Below are 19756 nucleotides of genomic sequence, written 5' to 3'. Positions count from 1 at the left end.
GCCGCTCTCACTATGGAACTGGCAGGAATCAAGGCAAGCGCGTCTTCCCTGGAGTTGAGCCTGCCACTTTATCAGCCAATCAAAAATATCGAGAGGGGCTACACAATAGCCAATCAGAAAATAGCACTATTGTATCTGAGTAAGATTTAACGCAACAACCAATGAAAAAACGCGTATCGTGGAATTGTTGAACGTGAATTATTGAACGTGAACCTGTATGGAGTCAAAATAGGGTCTTTAATATTGAGAGCTTGTGAAAAGATGTTCACATGTGTAATAAAGTTTTGCAGCTGTGCAAAAGGAGTTCTGCATGTGAAAAGAAATTTTGTACCTGTAGAAATATTTTGTACATGTGTGAAAAAATGATGTACCTGTAGAAATATTACGTACTTGTGTGAAAGAAATGTGTATCTGTAGAAATGTTTTGTACATATGTGGGGGGAAAATGCGGGACCCTATTTTGACTCCATAAACCTGTTAACTACTTGCTTACTTTCGTTCATCTTGAAGCTTCGAACATCAGTTCATGGTTTCAGCACAGAGTAAGTCATCTTTTAATGTTACAGCAAATCCACAACTTGTTTGACACAAACAATGACAACGTGACTGCTGCTAGAGAATGTGTCCCAGATAATTAGCATCAGTTGTTCATGACTGTCTGTAACTTATCCAACAGTTTCACAGCCTGTTCATTGACAACACTTGCTCAGAACAAGTAGCCTATGCCTAGTCATACTTTCGTTCACACGCTGACTGACATATTGTCACATTCTAAACATCTCTCTCTCCAAATAGGCTTAATCATTTGATTAGCACTAAACAAATTAAAGTGTATTGCATAGCTTATTGTTATAGGTCACTTTTTAAATCATGTCATATTATATAATTATATCCTGGCCATGGATGCATTAATCATTGCATCTGTATTCAAAAATGTCGGGTAAAAAGTAATTAAGCATCCTCTCATTCACCCTGAGAGGAAAGCCCCCTAAAAGGTCCAGGTTAGTGGATGCTCAGAGGTGGTGAAAAGGCCCATTATTGAATTGTCAGTACCATGTGTCAAATCTTTTCTTTTGCAAATCTGAGCAATTATAAATTATACTTTTGCCCCATTTTGACTTAGGAGGGCATTACTCCTACATACTTTAGCCAATAATCAAATGCCTGCTCTCTTTTGGAAAGCTGAGACACTGTTGGAAAACAATTAGAATAACTAGAATACTGACACAAAGTTACAAAGGCTAGATTATTCTTTTCTTTTTCTACCGGATAACAAGCATCTTTGAACTGACCACATTTCAGCCCTCTAGGTCTTGACTTGATATGACTTGAGTCCTAGCATTAGGTCTTGTCATGCTGTGTGCAAAAGTATGAATGACAACATGAGTACTTTAGACCATTATTTGCCAAGATATGCTCATGCATTTTGTAAAATGCCCTATGAAAACTCCCCATAGGACTTTGAGTTATCCAAAATGCATATTGGCAATCAAATGCTTACTGCATATGAACCCCTTATAAGCATCATCTTGGCCTCAAATGAAAGGTAACACTCTGAAGTTTCATGCTTGCATTTGGATTGTAGGCTACTTCAGGTTCTGATATGACTACACTAAATATGGAATAATTACAAAAAATACAAATCTTTACAATTTCTATTTCAATTTAATTGGTGTGTATAAGATGGGCTATATTTCTGCACAACTAATATTGGAACAACTGTTAACCGACCTGGGGCTGGTGTATGCTAGCAGGTGATGCTAGTTGCGCGTGTAAATCCTCACACCCCTGACCTTAAGAACGGCTCTAACCGCTGAGTTGGAAGCCTGGGCTTTTAGCTCAGTGGATAGAGCGCTCGACTCCCATGCTGGTGTGTGTTAAGGGTGGCGGGTTCGAGGGCCGTGAGCGGCGGACGAAACGACCTCTGTTACACTTGAACATCTGAAGGCATATTAATAACAGCAACAAAAAGTTGTAGTATTATTAATGAAACACCCCCATTCTCGCAACCCGTCTGACCAGCCACCCCTTTAACCCTCGGACGTGGGGGGGATTGTCGACGGGGAATGTCACTCTTGCCCGTCCTCAAAACTTGAGAGCCCTGAAAACTGACTCTCGGACACACAACAGTCAATAATGTGACCCGATTTAAAGTGGCTTTCACCCCTTTGGACACTCACTAAAACATAATATTCATACCTGTGTTGCAGCATGTAGGCTAATGTTAGCTGCATTATGTAATGACATACAATGTCGGAAATGCTAAAGGTTAGCCTGTCGGCTAGTGCTAGCCTACCTGAAAAGTTTGAGTGTTTAAACAAACATTTACAGTGGTCTATTTGATAGTGTATTGGCCCTGACTAAGTTCGTGTGATGTATAAACCCCAATCCTTGTTGATACAATATTCGTCAAGAAAGTTTTTAATCACATTAAGATTTTCGCCATAGGCAGTAAAAAACTCCTCCATCTTTGTCAATATTTTTCCGCTGAGAAAGTTTCAAACTATGACCATAACGGCCTTTCCACCAATCAGAGGCATCACTGTGGGATTGTGGGATTGTTCAGGATTGTGGGTAATGAAGTACTTATCCAAGAGATCGCGAATAAAAGGCATTTATCTCAAAACAAGGTTAGTGCCCCACGAACTCTTGGTGTCTATAGGAGCATATACAATCGCTTAGTACAACCGTAGCTGGTTTTAAGTCTACCACGTGCAGTTAAGTTTTTATGGCTTACACCGCAATTGTCAATGGAGAAATTGCATTGACTTTTTACATCCGCCATCGGCTGTGGGCGGGACTGTGCAGCTCTATTGAGAGCTCCTGTAACTGCATGTTCATTTCAAAACATTGCGACGTTAAATGCCAAAAAACGGTTTAGGATTGTTTATGAATAGGTGCGTTAAGCTGCCCAGACTTGGATGCTACTTTTAGGGTTAAAATGATTCGTGAATTACTTAGTCACAAAAAATGAGGAGCCCCAAACTTATGAGTGACACGCCCATTATTGTTAGGAGTTCGGCAGTTAGGAGCTATTTTTTTGCCTTAAAATTCTTTGTGAATACGGACCAGATCAATAACTATTTGTGGAAAGTTCTGTGTTCGTGATGTTTTTTTGTTTGTATTGTTTCAGAGAGGAACTTCAGCAGGCCAAGCATTGGCTGACCTGGAGCGGCACCACGGAAGCCCGACACCAAGCTCGACATCAAGCCCGACATCAAGCCCAAGCCCGTCACAGCCGCTGATGCTATTTTAAATAAATAAATAGCTATATTTACAATTATTCATTGGTTATGACTTTTCCATCGAAGTTAAATCCTTAAAAGTTAGAGTAACTGGCCACATAAATGCTATTATAAAGCATAGGCCTAGGCCAAAATAAAATTTAAAGCCCCGCTATAGCTATGAGCACGCACGTTTAATTTAAGTGTCAAACTCAACGTGCAGTACACGTAATAAAAATATAATTTGCACGTCCATTGAACGTGTTTTTCACAACATTGTGTTTTAACACCCTTTTGCAACGTGCACAAAACGTACTGGACACTTAATATGAACTATTCTGGAACGTGTAAAAAGCGTAATCGGGAACCTACACTTTTACCAAAAATGAATGTTATTTTGAACCAATTCTGAACGTGTCTGACACCAACAGAGCACCGATAAAAAACGTGTACAACACGTCTGTTTGCTACCTGGGCATGCACTGAACTAGCGGCTGCTTGGACAAATCCACTTGAGGGGTGGGGCAGGGGGGCGCGATCGTAACACACACTGAACCTGTCATGAAGAGGCCAAAATGATTGACCTGTCACCCCCCAAGCCAAATGGATGCAACTGCATTTATAGGCTAGGCCTACACGACGGGCCGCAAATAGGCTAAATAACTTTAAAAAAAAAAATCCCGGAGGTCACCGGTACAGATTACCAGTCCGAGCCTGGTGCTATGATACCCAGATACATGTCCTTGCATGATGCTTGAAATTTCCATGCACCCACAAAGCTGTTTTTATACTGCACTTAAATATCTAGTTCCTTACACAATTATTGAAAGTGCCTGGTTTGTGGTCGATTGGCTTGTTGTATTGCATTAGCACTATCCATAGTTCCGTTCTCCAAATGTAGCCTATACGTAGCCTATTAGTATTTTAAATTGACATATATTTTGTTTGTGCTATTGATGTGTGTGCGTGTTGGGGGGGGGGGTTAGTGCAGTCAGAATTTTACCAAAGGATTTTAGTGCCCCACTCCGCCCTTGCTCATGCATCACCGGCCAAACTGGCTAGTAAGTTTTTATTAACACCCGCCAAAATTTTAACCCGTATGTGGCGGGTTGGCGGGTGTTAATTTAGAACCCTGCTGGTGGGTGCCTTATTTCACACGTAGCGAAATAAAAATTCCACTGGAGCTCCAAGCGGATTTGTACACGCACCCTTACAACACTGTTTACAGCTCTTTGAGTCACGGTAAAATGGCATTTTTGGTACATAGCTAATTGAGACACTCTTATGGGGTGGGGGCTTAGCCTACGTTTCTTTAGAGATCTGCCGTCTTGGTTTGTATAGAAATTAATATTAAGTGACACATACAGGTGGCAGAAAATAGGTGACGTTCCATAGCATTTATCAGCGGCCTCTGCAGAAGCAACAATGGAATTTGTTTGCTAACTTAAAAAAGACATTGAACATCGTTGAGAGGTTAAAGGGAATTGGATTGACGGTCGTGAGAGAGACTTTGCTGTCGCTTTTCTGTCGTCATCGTGTTAAACCAGCCAATAGCGCGCCAGGTCTAATTGTGTGTAGATTGAGTCAATAAGCTTGCCAATTTTGGCATTATTATCAGGCTTGCCATTATTGTCAATATTGATTTTTTTTTCAAAGATTATAAAGCTGAAATGTTGCTGCATGCCAGGATTCATCAACATACATTGTCTTATTTTCAATCTGATGACATTTTGACATTGTTTCCAAATATACTACCTAAAAAATTTCATATCAAGAGGACAACTACAATACATGTTTTGCTGTTGCAAAGGTAACCTTGGTAAGTTTTAAATTGTTGCCTACTAGAACACTTAAAACACATAAACAGTCCATAATAGACACAAAACTACTCCGATTAACATACTTTTGCTCCTAAATGAAAGCTTAAATTCATTATCATCCATAAAAAGGTTGTTTTAACTCCCGATCATTCCTTTAATAAGGATTTTAATATAACACAGATCAATCAGATGATTACTTCAAGACAAATATTTCTGTATTGGTTTGATAAAGGGAGTCTGCTTTATTTTCTGAAGGAGAGGCATTTAAACCAGTGTGGAGAGTCATAGGCTATACACAAAGGCAGAAATTAAAACAGCTTCTTCTTCTCTGTACACTGTAGCCCAGAATACGGAGCACGGCAGCGACATGTGTCCGGAGAAATACACTTCCCTCCATTCAGACATGGCTCTCTGCATACAGCTGCCAAAGAGAAATGATTAGACTGTTACTCTGTTTTCGTTAGTATCACGGTAAATCTTAGATAAGCGTAGTAAGCACAGAGGAGCTACAGTGTTTGTTAACCCCCTGTGCCTTTTTTGCCCCTCACATTTTACCTTCTCAGTCACGATAGCTGATCATGTTCCCACAGCCCATGATGTAAGAAGCCTCATATGTGATATATATATATATATATATATCCTGATTTTTTTTTTTATCCAACAAATGGGGCCATATTTGCACCAGTCGGCGTGAATCAAGTACATTTTACACACATGTAAATCTCACATACATCCATGACAACACCCTATGACATTCAAGTACACTCCACATACCTGGAAAGAAGATTCGTTTTAAAATATGTATCAGTTAAGATGCATTTATGTGAAAATTAGAAATTGTATAAGAATTTTAATTCCTAAATTAATTATAAGTTGTGTTTAATTTAGTCGAACAAACTAACATGTAATATTTTCCCATGAGAATTCTCATTCTGGTGCTATGATAAGAATATAATTATGTAATGCGGTACAGTGGTAGCACTCACCCATGTGACAAGCACCACCAATCCAGCCCTCAGGACAGTTGCAGATTCCTGGAGCTACACAGCTGCCCCCATTTCTGCAACCTTGTGGACAGATTGCTGTGGTGGGGTGGGGGGGGGCAGAGAAACATTCCCATAATGCCAAACCACTGCCAATGTCTTTGATTGTAACCACTGCAATTGTTTTGTGTTCAAAATATTGTTCAAGATGTCAACAAACCTTCATGGCATCTGGTTCCAGTCCAGCTTGAGGGACACAGACATTTTGTAACGCCATTCACTGCAATGCACTCACCGCCATTCCAGCAGCCCCCCTCACACAACACTGTGAAGTATACAGTTTAGCACATATTAACACTTCATAGATTACTGCTCACTGAGCATTTAATTTATTACAGGCATATATGAATACAGATAATTACAGTTTACCCTTGTGACAGTATTTTCCTCCAAAGCCTTGAGGACATCGACATTTTCCTGGACGAATACATTCTCCCCCATTTTTACACTTTGGAAGACAACTTGCTACAATATAATTATGCGTTTGTTAGTTTATCCATTGCAGACAGGAGTATGTCTTAATTTTGTATTGAATAATGCTCTTGTTGGAAAATAAAATATATACTTCACCATATTGACAGACACTTCCTTCATATCCTTTGGAGCAGAAGCATGTGTTGTTCCGAATACAGATGCCTGCATGCCTGCATGGTGGGTCACAGGTAGCTTTATGGTCAAAAATGAAGGGAACAGAAACACCACGTGGAGTGTCAGACTTTCCTGAGCAGACCTTCATCAGCAGTGCCCCATAGATTAGGATTAGGGACAGCCTCATAAGGGTAGCTGTGGAGCAGGTTAAAAACACCATCCTCTACAGAGCCAAGAAAGACTATGTCGGAGACAAACTGTCGGAGATTTTTGCCAAATGCACCACTGCTGCAGTTGCTGTCCTAGTCCTGAATCTCCGCCCCTTGTGTTTCCCTCGAGAAACACCATGTGCAGATTCAATATAATGTTGGATGTGGAATGAATAACTTCTGCTCACAGCAATCATGTTAAAACTGCATGAAGGATGAGTTGCCATTTTGAACATGCAGCATTTTTTGTTTGATGTTGTTTTCATAACAATGTTCAAGTGCACAATCAAAATACCTGAAATACACTTGTGCACACTGATTACCAACCCCTTTTATTGATCTTTCCTTATCATTTTTGTAATTCAATGCATATGTTGTTAATTTTTTTCTCTCTCTTACATTACTACTATTATTTTAGTCTTTTTTGCACAGTTGTACCAGTCTCACATTTAACTGCAAGTCGTATACTGTTTATGTATGCAACAAATAAAAGCACTTGAATACTTCAATATCATTTGAGACTTATAGAATTGCCTTAATGTACAAGTTAGTTTAAACTCTTGGAAAATCAGAAAATTCTCAAACATTCTCATCACATGTTTGTGATCATACTCCTCAAAGCATTTATCTATATAGATATAAATAGATAGATACGTAAATAAATATAAATCCTTTTCCTGAAACTGTTTGAAGTGCAAACTGTGTAGATGTTTTTGTTAGTACTTCTTTTGTTGCCATTGTATACATGTCTGTCTACTACTGTATACTTGTCTGTAAAATTGTCTTATCAAACCTAAAGTTACCGTAAACAGCAGACCAGTTCATTTGAAATATGACTGCAGACTGTAGGCCTTCAGAGGGTTCAGCATAACATACTAAATACTCAAGCAGTCCTTCCTCATGCAGGGCCCCTTTTCCAGATGAAGGGAAATAGCTTTACCAGATGTGCACAATATATCCTGTTTTTAACTTTTGATTTACTATCCACCTTGACCTAGTTTTCAAATAACTGCAGTATAGGACTGTGGAAACTGTCTTTGTTCTCTATAATTTGGCGTGATTCAGGAAGTAAATGACTTCATGTGGCAGTTATGGATACAAGTCTGCCAAGAGATCAAAAGAAAGGAAGAAGGATATTAAAGATGATTGGCCAATGTTGCATTTTTTTCCAGTATAGCCCAGAGGTGGCGAAGCTGCAGCTCTTCGCCTCGTAGCCAAAAGCTAAGCACAAATAGAAGGAGGAACACAGGCCGTTCTACTAAACCTTTGTCTTTTTGTAGCATAATCCTTCTGGTGAAACTGTCAAGGTGGTATGCCAGACAGCGGTTGCATACAGTTTCAAACTTGGATTCCCAAGAGTTTCCCAAAGCCACTGACCTTCACAAGTACAAGGTAAAGGAGTAGGCTAGTGAAGTGTCCCTTGGGCTAGTCAGTCCAAGAAGCAGACACATTTTCTTTTTGTTTATTTTTCTTTCCAAAAATTAACTGAGCACTCAATGGTCACATTGCTATCATATTAGTTGCATATCACTTGAACATTGCTCATGCTAATGAGTCATTCAGTGATGGGGAATTTGGGATATGCCTCAGATATTGCTACACTCACTCCTGAAAATGATAATTTGTAGCATCTGCCAAGTGTCCCACTTTACAGTAATTTCCTTTGTATTATTGTATATATATATATATTGTATAACTAATTGTATATAAGCTCCAGGACAGTGTTTTATGCAAGTAAAACAAAATAATAATACCATATTATTACACAGCCCTTCATAATGTAACTGTTATAACTGTTCAGAATTCAGCTGCCCGGCTTCTTACTAAGACAAAGTACTGTAATCACATTACTCCTGTTTTAGCCTCACTGCACTGGCTCCCAGTAAGCTTTAGAATTGATTTTAAGATTCTTCTGATTACTTTTAAAGCTCTACGTGGTCTCCCAATTACATATCTGATCTCCTAGTACCTTATACACCTGTGCGTACTTTAAGATCACCTGGTAGTGGTTTCCTAACTATTCCTAAGGTCAATCTCAAAACTAAAGGGGAGAGAGCATTTAGTGTCAGGGCACCTAGGCTCTGGAATGACCTGTCTGATGAAATCAGGTCAGCCAAGTCAGTATGCTCTTTTAAATCCCTCCTTAAAACTAATCTTTACAAGCAAGCCTTCCTTAGTTTTGTTTAAGTAATACTTAATTTTGTGTTAAGTTTATTAAGTTTTATTTCAGTAAGTTTTATTTCAGTGTCAAGTTTTATTATGACCACCGCGAAGCGAAGCTTACAGTGTCCGTCAAGGATTCCCGGGACACTGTAAGACCGGGGTACACAAAACTTGGTGGGCATGTAACCCCACATGGATAGCATGGAACCTCCTTTTTTCGTTTTGATCTGTAGCCCCCCCGCTGGACTGGACCCCCCGAAAGGAGGGTAGGGCAGTCACAGTTTTCTGTGAATATCTCGAAAACCGTAGGGTTTAGGAGGACCATTTTTTTTTGTATGTTGATCTCAAAGGGCCATGTCAACCCATTCCATAACCACTCATTTCATGTATAGCGCCACCTAGTTAAACACAAAAAAGTAAAAATGAGGTGTTGTAATCGCAGGTATCTGTGACCTAACATAGTCAAAACTGCACGAAATTGGAAGTGTAGGATCATTATGACACCCTCTGAATGCACGCCAAGTTTTGTGGAATTCCGTTCATGGGGGGCCACACAATAAATTAATTTATGTTACTATACACCAACTGGCCTGTAGGTGGCCGGAGACAGTTTTCTGTGAATATCTCGAGAACCGTAGGGCCTAGGAGGTCCATTGTTTTTGTATGTTGGTCTTAAGGGGGCATGTCAACCTATCCCATTACCACTTATTTCATGTATAGCGCCACCTAGTTAAAAATTAAAAAGCAAAACATTAGGTGTTTTCATCACAATATCTCTGGCTGACATGGTCAAAACTGCACGAAATTGAAAGTGTAGGATCATTATGACACCCTCCGAATGCATGCCAAGTTTCGTGGACTTTCGTTCATGGGGGGCCTTACAATAAAATAATTTATGTACATTTAGTGACCGTACACCAACAAGGATTCCCGGGACACTGAAAGGCCGGGGTACACGAAACTTGGTGGGCATGTAACCCCACATGGATACCATGGAACCATCGCTTTTCGTTTTGATCTGTAGCCCCCCCGCTGGACTGGACCCCCCGAAAGGAGGGTAGGGCAGACACGGTTTTCTGTGAATATCTTGAGAACCGTAGGGCCTAGGACAGGGGTGTCAAACATACAGCCCGCGCATATTCCATATGCAGACATGTGCATAAACAGATACACAAGCACACACATACATTCACAGTAATCCTACGTATGACACATACTCACACAGTAGACGTATATACGCATGCATGCACATGCACAAACACAGACACATAAACAGGCAAACACACAAGCGCATGCACATGCACGCACACACACACATAATGCAATTCAGTGAGACAGTAGATGGTTTAATCCGGCCCAGACTTGTAGAGAATAAATTTCTGACGATGTCAAAAAAAAAAAAATCTCTAGCCCATTCCTGTGAGGAGTTATGAATTTTCAAAGAAATAACCGAAATGCTCAATTCAGCCGCTAGGCGCAGCCAAAAAACAAAAAAAAAGTTCGGAGTTGACTGGTCCTGTGCTGTCAGTTTGGCTACATTGTCGGGAGAAAAGCAGGCGTTGCGACAAAATTCAGAGACAAAGTGCAGCCTGCAAACGGAGGACAAGATGTTTGGGCATTTTATTGTATTTTGCACCAGGAAGTGTTGTGTTGTAAAACACTAAACTTGGATCATGTTAAAGTGTGGTTGTGCAAACTGTAAATTTAATCAGGTCGCGAGGTCTGACTCACCGTCAGTTTGACTGTTTTCTTAGTGATAATGGCATTCTGTCTGGCTTACCATACCACGCTGTAGTACGGTGGTTAAGCCGAGGTGCCGTACTCAAGCGTTTCTTTGAACTACGAGAGGAAATTGGACAGTTCTTGGAGAAAAAAGGCAGACCAGTAGCAATTTAAATGCCCGGAATGGGTGCAGGATCTGGCCTTTATGGTGGATAGCCTATTACACAGCACCGCCACCTAGCCTACAAAATTATTTGATCTGATGTAACCTAATCGTAGCAGTTGATCGTATTGCTCATGGACTGCTAACTTATGTTTGTTAAATTCATTTTATTTTTCATGCATTTGCACATTTACATTTTTAAGGCAGGATGTTAACTTTCTTCATAGCTCCCACTTGAGTTTAGTGTGGTGAGTTGGTTCAGGTGGTCAGATGTAAAAATGTAGGCCTATCCACTCAACTATAAAAATAAACCAGTTGTTTATGAGAGTGAAATGCATTTTATTTCAATTTCATTGGCCTCTCTGGATAAATGTGTAATAATCTAATATATCCCTTGTGATTATGTAGGCTACAAATGTAGGCTGAAGGGTAAAGCATAGCCTACTGAAAAAAACTAAGCTGAAGATTTGGAGTTGTCAAAGGATGTTTTGCAATTATTTCACTGGTCCGGCCCACTTGAGATCAGATGGGCTGTATGTGGCCCCTGAACCAAAATGAGTTTGACACCCCTGGCCTAGGATGACCAATTTTTTACGTATGTTTGCCTCCAGGGGTCATGTAAACCCATTCCATATGCAGACATGTGCATAAACAGATACACAAGCACACACATACATTCACAGTAATCCTACGTATGACACATACTCACACAGTAGACGTATATACGCATGCATGCACATGCACAAACACAGACACATAAACAGGCAAACACACAAGCGCATGCACATGCACGCACACACACACATAATGCAATTCAGTGAGACAGTTAGATTCATATATGCCTTTCAGCGTGACTTATTTTTGTGGAAAACATGTGCTGGACTGGGCGGCTGTCATATTTTGTACCGCTCTGCGGTACATCTAGTTTCAGTAAGTTTTATTTCAGTGTCAAGTTTTATTTCAGTATCCTAAGTTTTATTTCAGTGTCAAGTTTTATTTCAGTAAGTTTTATTTCAGTGTAAGTTTATTTTCCTTTTTCAAATTTATGTTAAGTTCTAATTGAATTAGTATATATTATTTGATTGTTATATTATTATGTCTTATTTGCATTTTCATTTATGTTGATATTGTACAGCACTTTGTAACTTTGTTTTGAAAAGTGCTATATAAATAAAGATTATTATTATTATTATTATTATTATAATGCGGAAGAATGCTCAATTCACTTGAATGGGCCTTCCCAACGTTCGGTGGTCTGACATTTCTCAATAACAGACTGTTGCAGACCGTTGTATAACTGCTGTCAAGGAAAATGGGTTTTGTGCTTCTAATTCATGTCTTTCATATCACTCCGCAACTACTGTACAAGGGCGTCATAGTGGGGGGACAAGTGGGAATAAATTACCCGGGCCCCAAGTGGGGGGGAGGGCCCCTAAGGAGTTGAATTTTATTTTCCTTAATAATAAATAATTTCCTTAATTTAAAGATCTTAATAAATGTTATTAACTAATATAGATGCAAATATTTCGGGTAAATGCATCAGTTGATTGATGTATTAAATTGTGTCCAAGCCAACATTGTTTGAGGGCAGGCACCCTCTCCCTTGCACGAAATGGTTCAGTCCGCCTTCCCCTGCTAGGCGCATTTTTGAAGTAACGTTCATTCTGCCGAAGCTGCAACGCAGACGGTCACGGTGTGAAGATGTCTAAGTCTAAGAAAGCTAAATCCGGTTCCCAGAAAAGAAAAGAGAGGCAAGAAAGGGAGAAAAAAAGAAATGAGGGAAAACAAGTGTTAACAGCCTTCTTTCCCAAGAAAGGTGAGCCCAATGTGAAAGCAATAGTCTACAAATGAAATGAACTCCTGAAGGTTACAAAACACTTCAATACCACCGCGAATCCGCGATCAGTGCTAAAACAGCATTAACACAAAATTAGAAATAACATGATGCCTGATTTATAGCCTACCACAACATTTCAATAGCCTACTAATTCGAAAATTATTATGAGCTTAACTTCAATGTTATATAGGTTCATGAGGAAAGGCTGTCAAATTAGTAGCAAAGCTAACTTGTGAAACGCATCACACTCAGTAAGCTATAGATAGCTGTTCTCTCAGCCAAAAGTGTTCAATTTGGAAAGATAGCTGTTCTCTCAGCCAAAAGTGTTTTCATTCATTTCATGTTCTAGCTTTTAAACATTCTTCAAGTAAAACAGAAATTCAGTGAAGTCTTGGGTAATAAGATTATTGTCTGTTATACAGTACATATAAGAGTTGTTAGATTAATTCAATGTGTTATTAGATAGTAGTTAGTTTTGAACCTCATGCTTCATGCTTACAGCCGGTGGTTGGTTGGTTGGTTGGGGGGGGGGGGCATGGCCACCACTTGTGCATAGGGCCCAGAATTTGGTGCTACGCCCCTGCTACTGGAACTTCATTCAAAAGTGAAAGCAGATGGTTGATTAGCTGTGTTCTAAAGAATATTTGATTCAAGTTCAGCGTGCCACGATGAAACGGTAACAAATAGGCTATGAAGGCTAAAGAGTCATATTGTGGGGAGTTTATTGTTTAGTTTTGGCAAGTAGCAGTGTAATAAGCGGGATAATGTATAGAACGTCGGTCGTTATCAGGAAATAGGTCCCGTCCCTTCAGGTCGGAATAAGACCTGGTTTGCCCTGTTGGGACCTATTTCCCGATAATGACCAGAATCAATGTATAAATAGAATGTTGGGGGAGGGGCGGTACACTGTCTCATTACAGCAGCAAGCAGTGCAACTTCATACAGCGCATCGGTATTTTGATAGTCAGCGGCACACATGCATCTGCACTCGTCTATTATTTGAACTCATAGGCAAAGTGAAACTAACTTCACCGAGTATCATAGTCAATGACCAAACAGTTCTACACAGTAAACTAGAAAACGTAATTCCAGGGAATTACCAGTGCATGAAAATGCAAAACATATGGTGTGAATCAGTGGCGGACCGTCAGGGCCTCCAAGGCCTTCTCTGAAGGCCTAACTATTTTTAAACGAATGAAAAATAATAGCGTCTTTAATAACATTGTACTTTAGCATTTATTATTTGCTTCTGCTTCTCTTCCTCGATCGTTCTTGACTACTGATATCCTACCACTGTCCGATATGTGATTTGATTGGCAGATTGTGTGAACAAATATTGAGGGGGTGTGATACATTTTTATCCAATCGCACGTCTTCTCAAGAATAGAATACCCGGAACTGTTCATCACGAATTTTGACGCTGTCTGTTTTACGTGATTAACTTCGTGAGCAACTTCTGTCAGTCAGACAGACAGACATTCACTAGAAAAGTACATGTCACACATGTCACACTGACTATGGTTATAGTTATGAACAGTAAATTGACCGTTTTTGTTTAAAACATATATATTGATAAGCCTTCATTAAGCAAAATAATATAGGCTAATGTAAAGTTACAGTGTCAGCTGGACTACATGTTAGCAAAATGCACATAACGTCAGCTAGCTCTGCACGTAGCTGGTAACCTATGCAGGAATTGGTAAGTTTTGTTTCATGTTTATTTGATAACATAGACTTGTAGTACAGTAGTACTGTTTTTGTGCTGCTTGCAGACTGCAGTGTCTGCTTGGTTACTCTACTGTATGCTACCTTGAAGTTGTGTTTTAGTTGGTGGCTTTGGTGAAGATGTCTGGATCGGCATCTATGTGAAAACTGTCATTTGTCTTTGGTTCCCTGTCCTGCTAGTTTAGTCGGACTTTTTATCTCTCTGAGTTTTGTGGAAATTATTGGTGAAATCAGACCATCAGACCAGGCTATCAGACATTCTAAAATAGCCAAGAAGCAGTAGCAGCATTAGGGCAATACACATACTGTAGATATACGGCAATACATCTGGTGACTTTTATGTTTAATAGCATGGTGGTGTGCTGTGACATTTTTTTTAAATATTTTTTTCTGTTGAGACATTTTCTCATAGTGTAGGCCTACCGCGAAATAGCCTATATTTGGCAAACACTGTAGGATAGCCTACTGTAGTTCCACGTGAGTAATCAGAGCAGCGCGGCACCTAGAATAGTTGCACTGTAACGTTAACGTTAAAGCTACAGCTAAATAGGAGAGCCACAGTCTGAAGCAAGTTTGCTGATGTCAGATTAAACTACTAAATGGTTTGGACACATCATTGTTGACCGGTGACAGTGCTATACGTGCGTGCGAGTCATGAACATAAATTAGGCAAACCTAAATATTTCAAAGTAGTCTGCACAAACCCATACTTGAGTACACTTGGTGTTCACTTTCAATATGACGAACTAAATTGCACATCTTTACTGGACAGCAGCATGCAGCAGTTTATAATGTACTTGTGAATATGGGTGGTAAATAAATAGCCTAGCAGCCTACTTTGCTGCTGAGGATGATCTGTTAACCAATAAGCAATTGGAGCATTAATTGTTTGTGTAACGAAGATTCTAGTGCTACACAGACTCGCGTAAGAGAGAGAAAACTTTCCCCCCCCACCATGAAATGCTGGGAAATTGCACACATTTTAACGCTGAAATGTAAAAAAAATATATATATCTCCCGTAACGCCCCCTATTATTATTTGTCAAAAAATAGTCATCATTGAAGGCCTAACCACTGAACGCACGGTCCGCCACTGGTGTGAATATATTGGTACAGTATATTGTTTAAACAGATGATGTGCTAATTAGAGGGGATGCATCCCCTCTATTGAAATCCGGATTCTTCTTCTTCTTATTATTTTTCTTTTTACCTTTTTGTGCGCGCTATTCAGCCCAAACCGCTTAACGTACAAATTTGGTTGAAACACCGTTCCATAGATCTTCCAAGGCTTTACCGTCCTATCCGTTTTTCATTTTTGACAAGTTTATACTTTTTGAGATATTTGTAATTAAAAGTGTATTTTTCCCCCATAGACTTGAATGAGGGCTGTGATGTCATAATACAGCCAGCCTGCACTCGTTAAGTAGTTCTCAGAGCAGTTCCCAGGCTAATCAGAACACTGGCACAGGTGTCACCTGTGAGGATTCCAACTGTCTCAGCTTCTAAGCATACAATCTAGCTCTACCTGAACTACACATCCTGTTAAAGTGTTTCCTGTGTGTCAAAATAAAAGTCCCAGCCATATCTCATGCATTCAGCATTATATCTCCAGAACGGCTTGACGTACATGCTTCAAATTTGGTACGAGTGTTTTTATGGACTCAAAGATGAAGTGAGTTGAAGTTGGAGGTTGAAGGTCACATGTCAAGGTCAAAAACACCTTGAGTGTGATATCTGAATAATGCCATGTCACACAAGATTCAAATTTGGTTACTCCAAAAGCACCTTTGCAGGTATCACAATTACCCTACCAACCAGCTAGCAGCAAGCTCAACAGCCCCACCAACACCCTAACCAGCAGACTGCATCCCCTTGTGTAATTCCTCGGAATTGCATTTCTAGTTGGCTAACTATGTTAACACTGTAAACAAGTTAACTGTGCTAACAGTATTAGTTTGCTAGTGTTAGTGTCAGCTAATGTTTTCTAGTAGTTATGTTAACTTTGCTAATCATGCTAGCTATGCTAACCATGTTACTTACCTTGATTGCTAGGCTGTTGCTAGGGTACTTGAGGTGGTTGCTAGGCTGTTGCTAGGGTAGTTATGGTGGTTGCTATGCTGTTGCTAGGGTACTTGAGGTGGTTGCTATGCTGTTGCTAGGTTAGTTGTGGTGGTTGCTATGCTGGTTGCTAGGTTAAACTCATTGGTTGCTATATTGGTTGCTAGGTTGTAACTGTGGAAGTGGTTGCTAGGCTGTTGCTAGGGTATTTGACATGGTTGCTATGCCGGTTGCTAGGTTAATGTCATTTGTTGCTATATTGGTTGCTAGGTTGTAACTGTGGGAGTAGTAGCTAGGTTGTTGCTAGGGTATTTGACATGGTTGCTAGGCTATTGCTAGGGTACTTGAGGTGGTTGCTATGTTGGTTGCTAGGTAGGTGGTGGTTTAATATAGTTGGAATGGCTGAACAGTTAAATAGGTGGATAGTTTAAATGGTTAAATTGTTTAACAGTGAATTTATGTGCCGAGGACTTTTATTTTGAAACAGTGGACAGAGGAAGCAGTGGAACAGGATCTGTAGTCTTAAGAGAATGAGTTTGTATGCTTAACCCTTTCGTGCCCGTGCCCAACATTCTATTTTTGGTGCTGGATGACCTCCTTACACAAAAAACCTTATTTCTTGAGTATAATACATACCATCAATGGGATATACATACCACTGTAATCAGAAGGGTCAGTTCTATCAAATGATGTAAAATACATATGGTAATGTTGATATAGTAATGAACAGTCTTTGTTGTTGTTTATTTCTATACGAGATAGAGAAAAATATAGAGTGTATGACATGTTCATCAAGTTGTGGGCTATTTAACAAAAAAGACTGAATTGGAATATCATTAACCTTTCAAAAGGTATGATACATTTAGTGATCAGTGTAAAAAAAATGCAGGAAACGGGATTTAGAATGTTGACAACATTCTCTTTCTCACCAAAAACATAAAAGTATGCATAAAACTAATAATGAAGTCAGACACAATGGTTTAGATTTATTTGGTCCATAAGAATAAACCATTTATTTGTATATAAGCAAATGCTACAGTCAATAATAATGATATATAAAAGGAAAACATGTACCTTACTAGGGCTGAAACGATTCATCGAGTTACTCGAATAACTCGATTACAAAAATTACTCGAGGCAAAAACCCTGCCTCGAAGCCTCGTTAAATTCCTATGATGCGCACTATACGCGCAGGGATCTGACTGTTCCACACGGACCGTTGTTCAGGAAGCACACCACTAGCGCGAGAATCGTGATGCATTCTGAATTTAGCTGGCGCGATTGCGGAGTCAAGATGTCCATAAATGGCAGAGAATGTCTAAAGTTTTCAAGTAAAGTTTTGGGATCATTACATACTCAAAAAGGAAAAGAACAAGCATCTGAACCTAAAACATCCACTCCATGCTGTTTCACCAAGCGTCAAAAAAGTGGGCTATCTATCAATCTATCTAGCCCAGGGGTGGGCAAACTGCGGCCCGCCAAGCACTTTCATCCGGCCCGCCGAGCATTTCATTTAGTATCAGGCTGCTCGCTATTTTTTTCCTGCGATAGAGACGACGTTGGTTAGCTTTACTGCAAACTGCTTTTCACTCTCCTTAGATAACGTTTACAATGTCAATGTCAAAACATCATGTTAAATAGAGATAACATCATGTTAAACTAAGTTAACTCTTATCCCATTTGCAGCAGATCTAACGTGAACATTATGCAATCCATTTAATTGGGAACGCGTCTGCACTCACGAGAGGGAGAGAGAGCCGCAGGTTCCAGCTGGCTTGTGATTGTTGATAATTGATATCTCCTTCTTATAAGAAAGTTTTAAAAGGAAATCATGAAGGCAACAGTAGTTCCCACTACTGACCATTTAAAAACTGTGAGAGGGTCCAGCCGTAGGTACAGCACTAGCCATAGCGGAGCAGACAGAAGATAATTGAGAAATAAACGTGAATTAAAGCGACTGTCTTAAAGGGACAGTGCACAATTTATACATTTGTTAAACAGCATAAAATTAGCAGTATTTTTAAGCAATTCATATTTTAAAGCAAATACTTTTCATACTAAATTATAGGCTATAAAAAATGTCTTTTTTTATGCGTGTGTCGTGGGGGGGGGGGGGGGGGGGGGGGGTTGCTGTGCAGCCCGCCAGCCAATTTTCAAAACCCAATGTGGCCCTTGAGCCAAAAAGTTTGCCCACCCCTGATCTAGCCTATCTATCTATCTACGTAGCCTATAGCTACATTGATGTTGGCTGATTTTAATCACATACTGTATTTGTAGCGATGTCGTGATATAATGTTTAGCTTTGATGTTTTTAAGTAGTAAACTTATTCACGTTCAATTGCGTGCACACACACACACACACACACACACACACACACACACACACACACACACACAGGTTGCTAGGTTACCATAGCAAGGCTCACCCCAGAAATTATTTTTTAGTAGCCTAATGGTAAAATTATTTGTTAGTAGCCTAATGGTAGGCTATTTTTAGTAATGGTAAAATTATTTGTTAGTAGCCTAATGCCAAATGCTGCAGGTGTAGAAATCTACATAAAACAGATATTTACTTTGATGTCAAGTCTAGATTACAGCCTGAAACTTGTTGTGCATATTAATACATTAAATTGCTTTCCCTCTTCTCCCTCCCAGCACTTCACAACATAGTATGGACAGCTTTGTTCGCCCAGCTAAGTCATGCACAAGAGGTTGCAATTTTACAGAGAGCATTTTGAACATTATTTAATTGTTGGCACTGGCACTTATAAACACTAAATGGGTAAATTGCAATAAATGGGCTTAGTTTTGGAGCCAAATGTTGGAGTTAGAATAAATACCTCTGTGCCAATTGCTTGATCATTTTACAGCAATGTCATTTTCGTTATGCATTATTTGTTTTGGTTGTTTAAAAATGCAAAAAAATAATTATCCGATTAATCGATTAATCGATCGATAAAGTGCTAGATTAATCGATTACAAAAAGAATCGATAGCTGCAGCCCTACTTGTCAAAATGGCTAGCATTACCGCTGTTTAAAGCCATACGTGAACGTGGCCTTCGCTAGAACAAAACTAAAGGTAACTTTAGCCTTTATAGGGCTATACAAAGTTGTCCAAATAAATAGGTCGTTGTTAGGCGTTGTTGTAGTAAATATATTGCATGTGGATGTCATTAGCCTACTATGTAACTACTTTTTAACTG

The 19756-nt window shown here is 39.6% G+C and overlaps 2 protein-coding genes across 2 annotated transcripts in view; one reads left to right on the top strand and one right to left on the bottom strand.

Annotated features, from left to right (window-relative positions):
* Positions 1–3245, top strand: part of LOC143118557 (uncharacterized) — a 43854-nt gene extending 40609 nt beyond the window's left edge. The window contains exon 8 of the mRNA XM_076279590.1: positions 3134–3245. Coding sequence (XP_076135705.1) covers positions 3134–3245 — 112 coding nt within the window. The remainder of the gene's footprint in view (positions 1–3133) is intronic.
* Positions 3246–5285: 2040 nt separating this feature from the next.
* On the bottom strand, positions 5286–6894 carry seraf (Schwann cell-specific EGF-like repeat autocrine factor). The gene is made up of 5 exons (XM_076279573.1): positions 6658–6894; positions 6457–6552; positions 6248–6352; positions 6031–6126; positions 5286–5465 (listed from the first exon to the last, which is right to left on the bottom strand). Exons 1-5 carry the CDS (start codon positions 6860–6862, stop codon positions 5353–5355), a joined length of 615 nt encoding a protein of 204 aa, XP_076135688.1. The 5' UTR covers positions 6863–6894; the 3' UTR covers positions 5286–5352.
* Between the last annotated feature and the right edge of the window lie 12862 nt (positions 6895–19756).

Source organism: Alosa pseudoharengus, unplaced genomic scaffold, assembly GCF_046254945.1.
Source record: "Alosa pseudoharengus isolate Yale_2024_CS ecotype anadromous, Long Island Sound unplaced genomic scaffold, YU_APseudo_1.1 YU_APseudo_1.1_scf_12, whole genome shotgun sequence".
Classification (NCBI taxonomy): domain Eukaryota; kingdom Metazoa; phylum Chordata; class Actinopteri; order Clupeiformes; family Clupeidae; genus Alosa; species Alosa pseudoharengus.
This window is presented reverse-complemented; position numbering and strand designations above follow the sequence as displayed.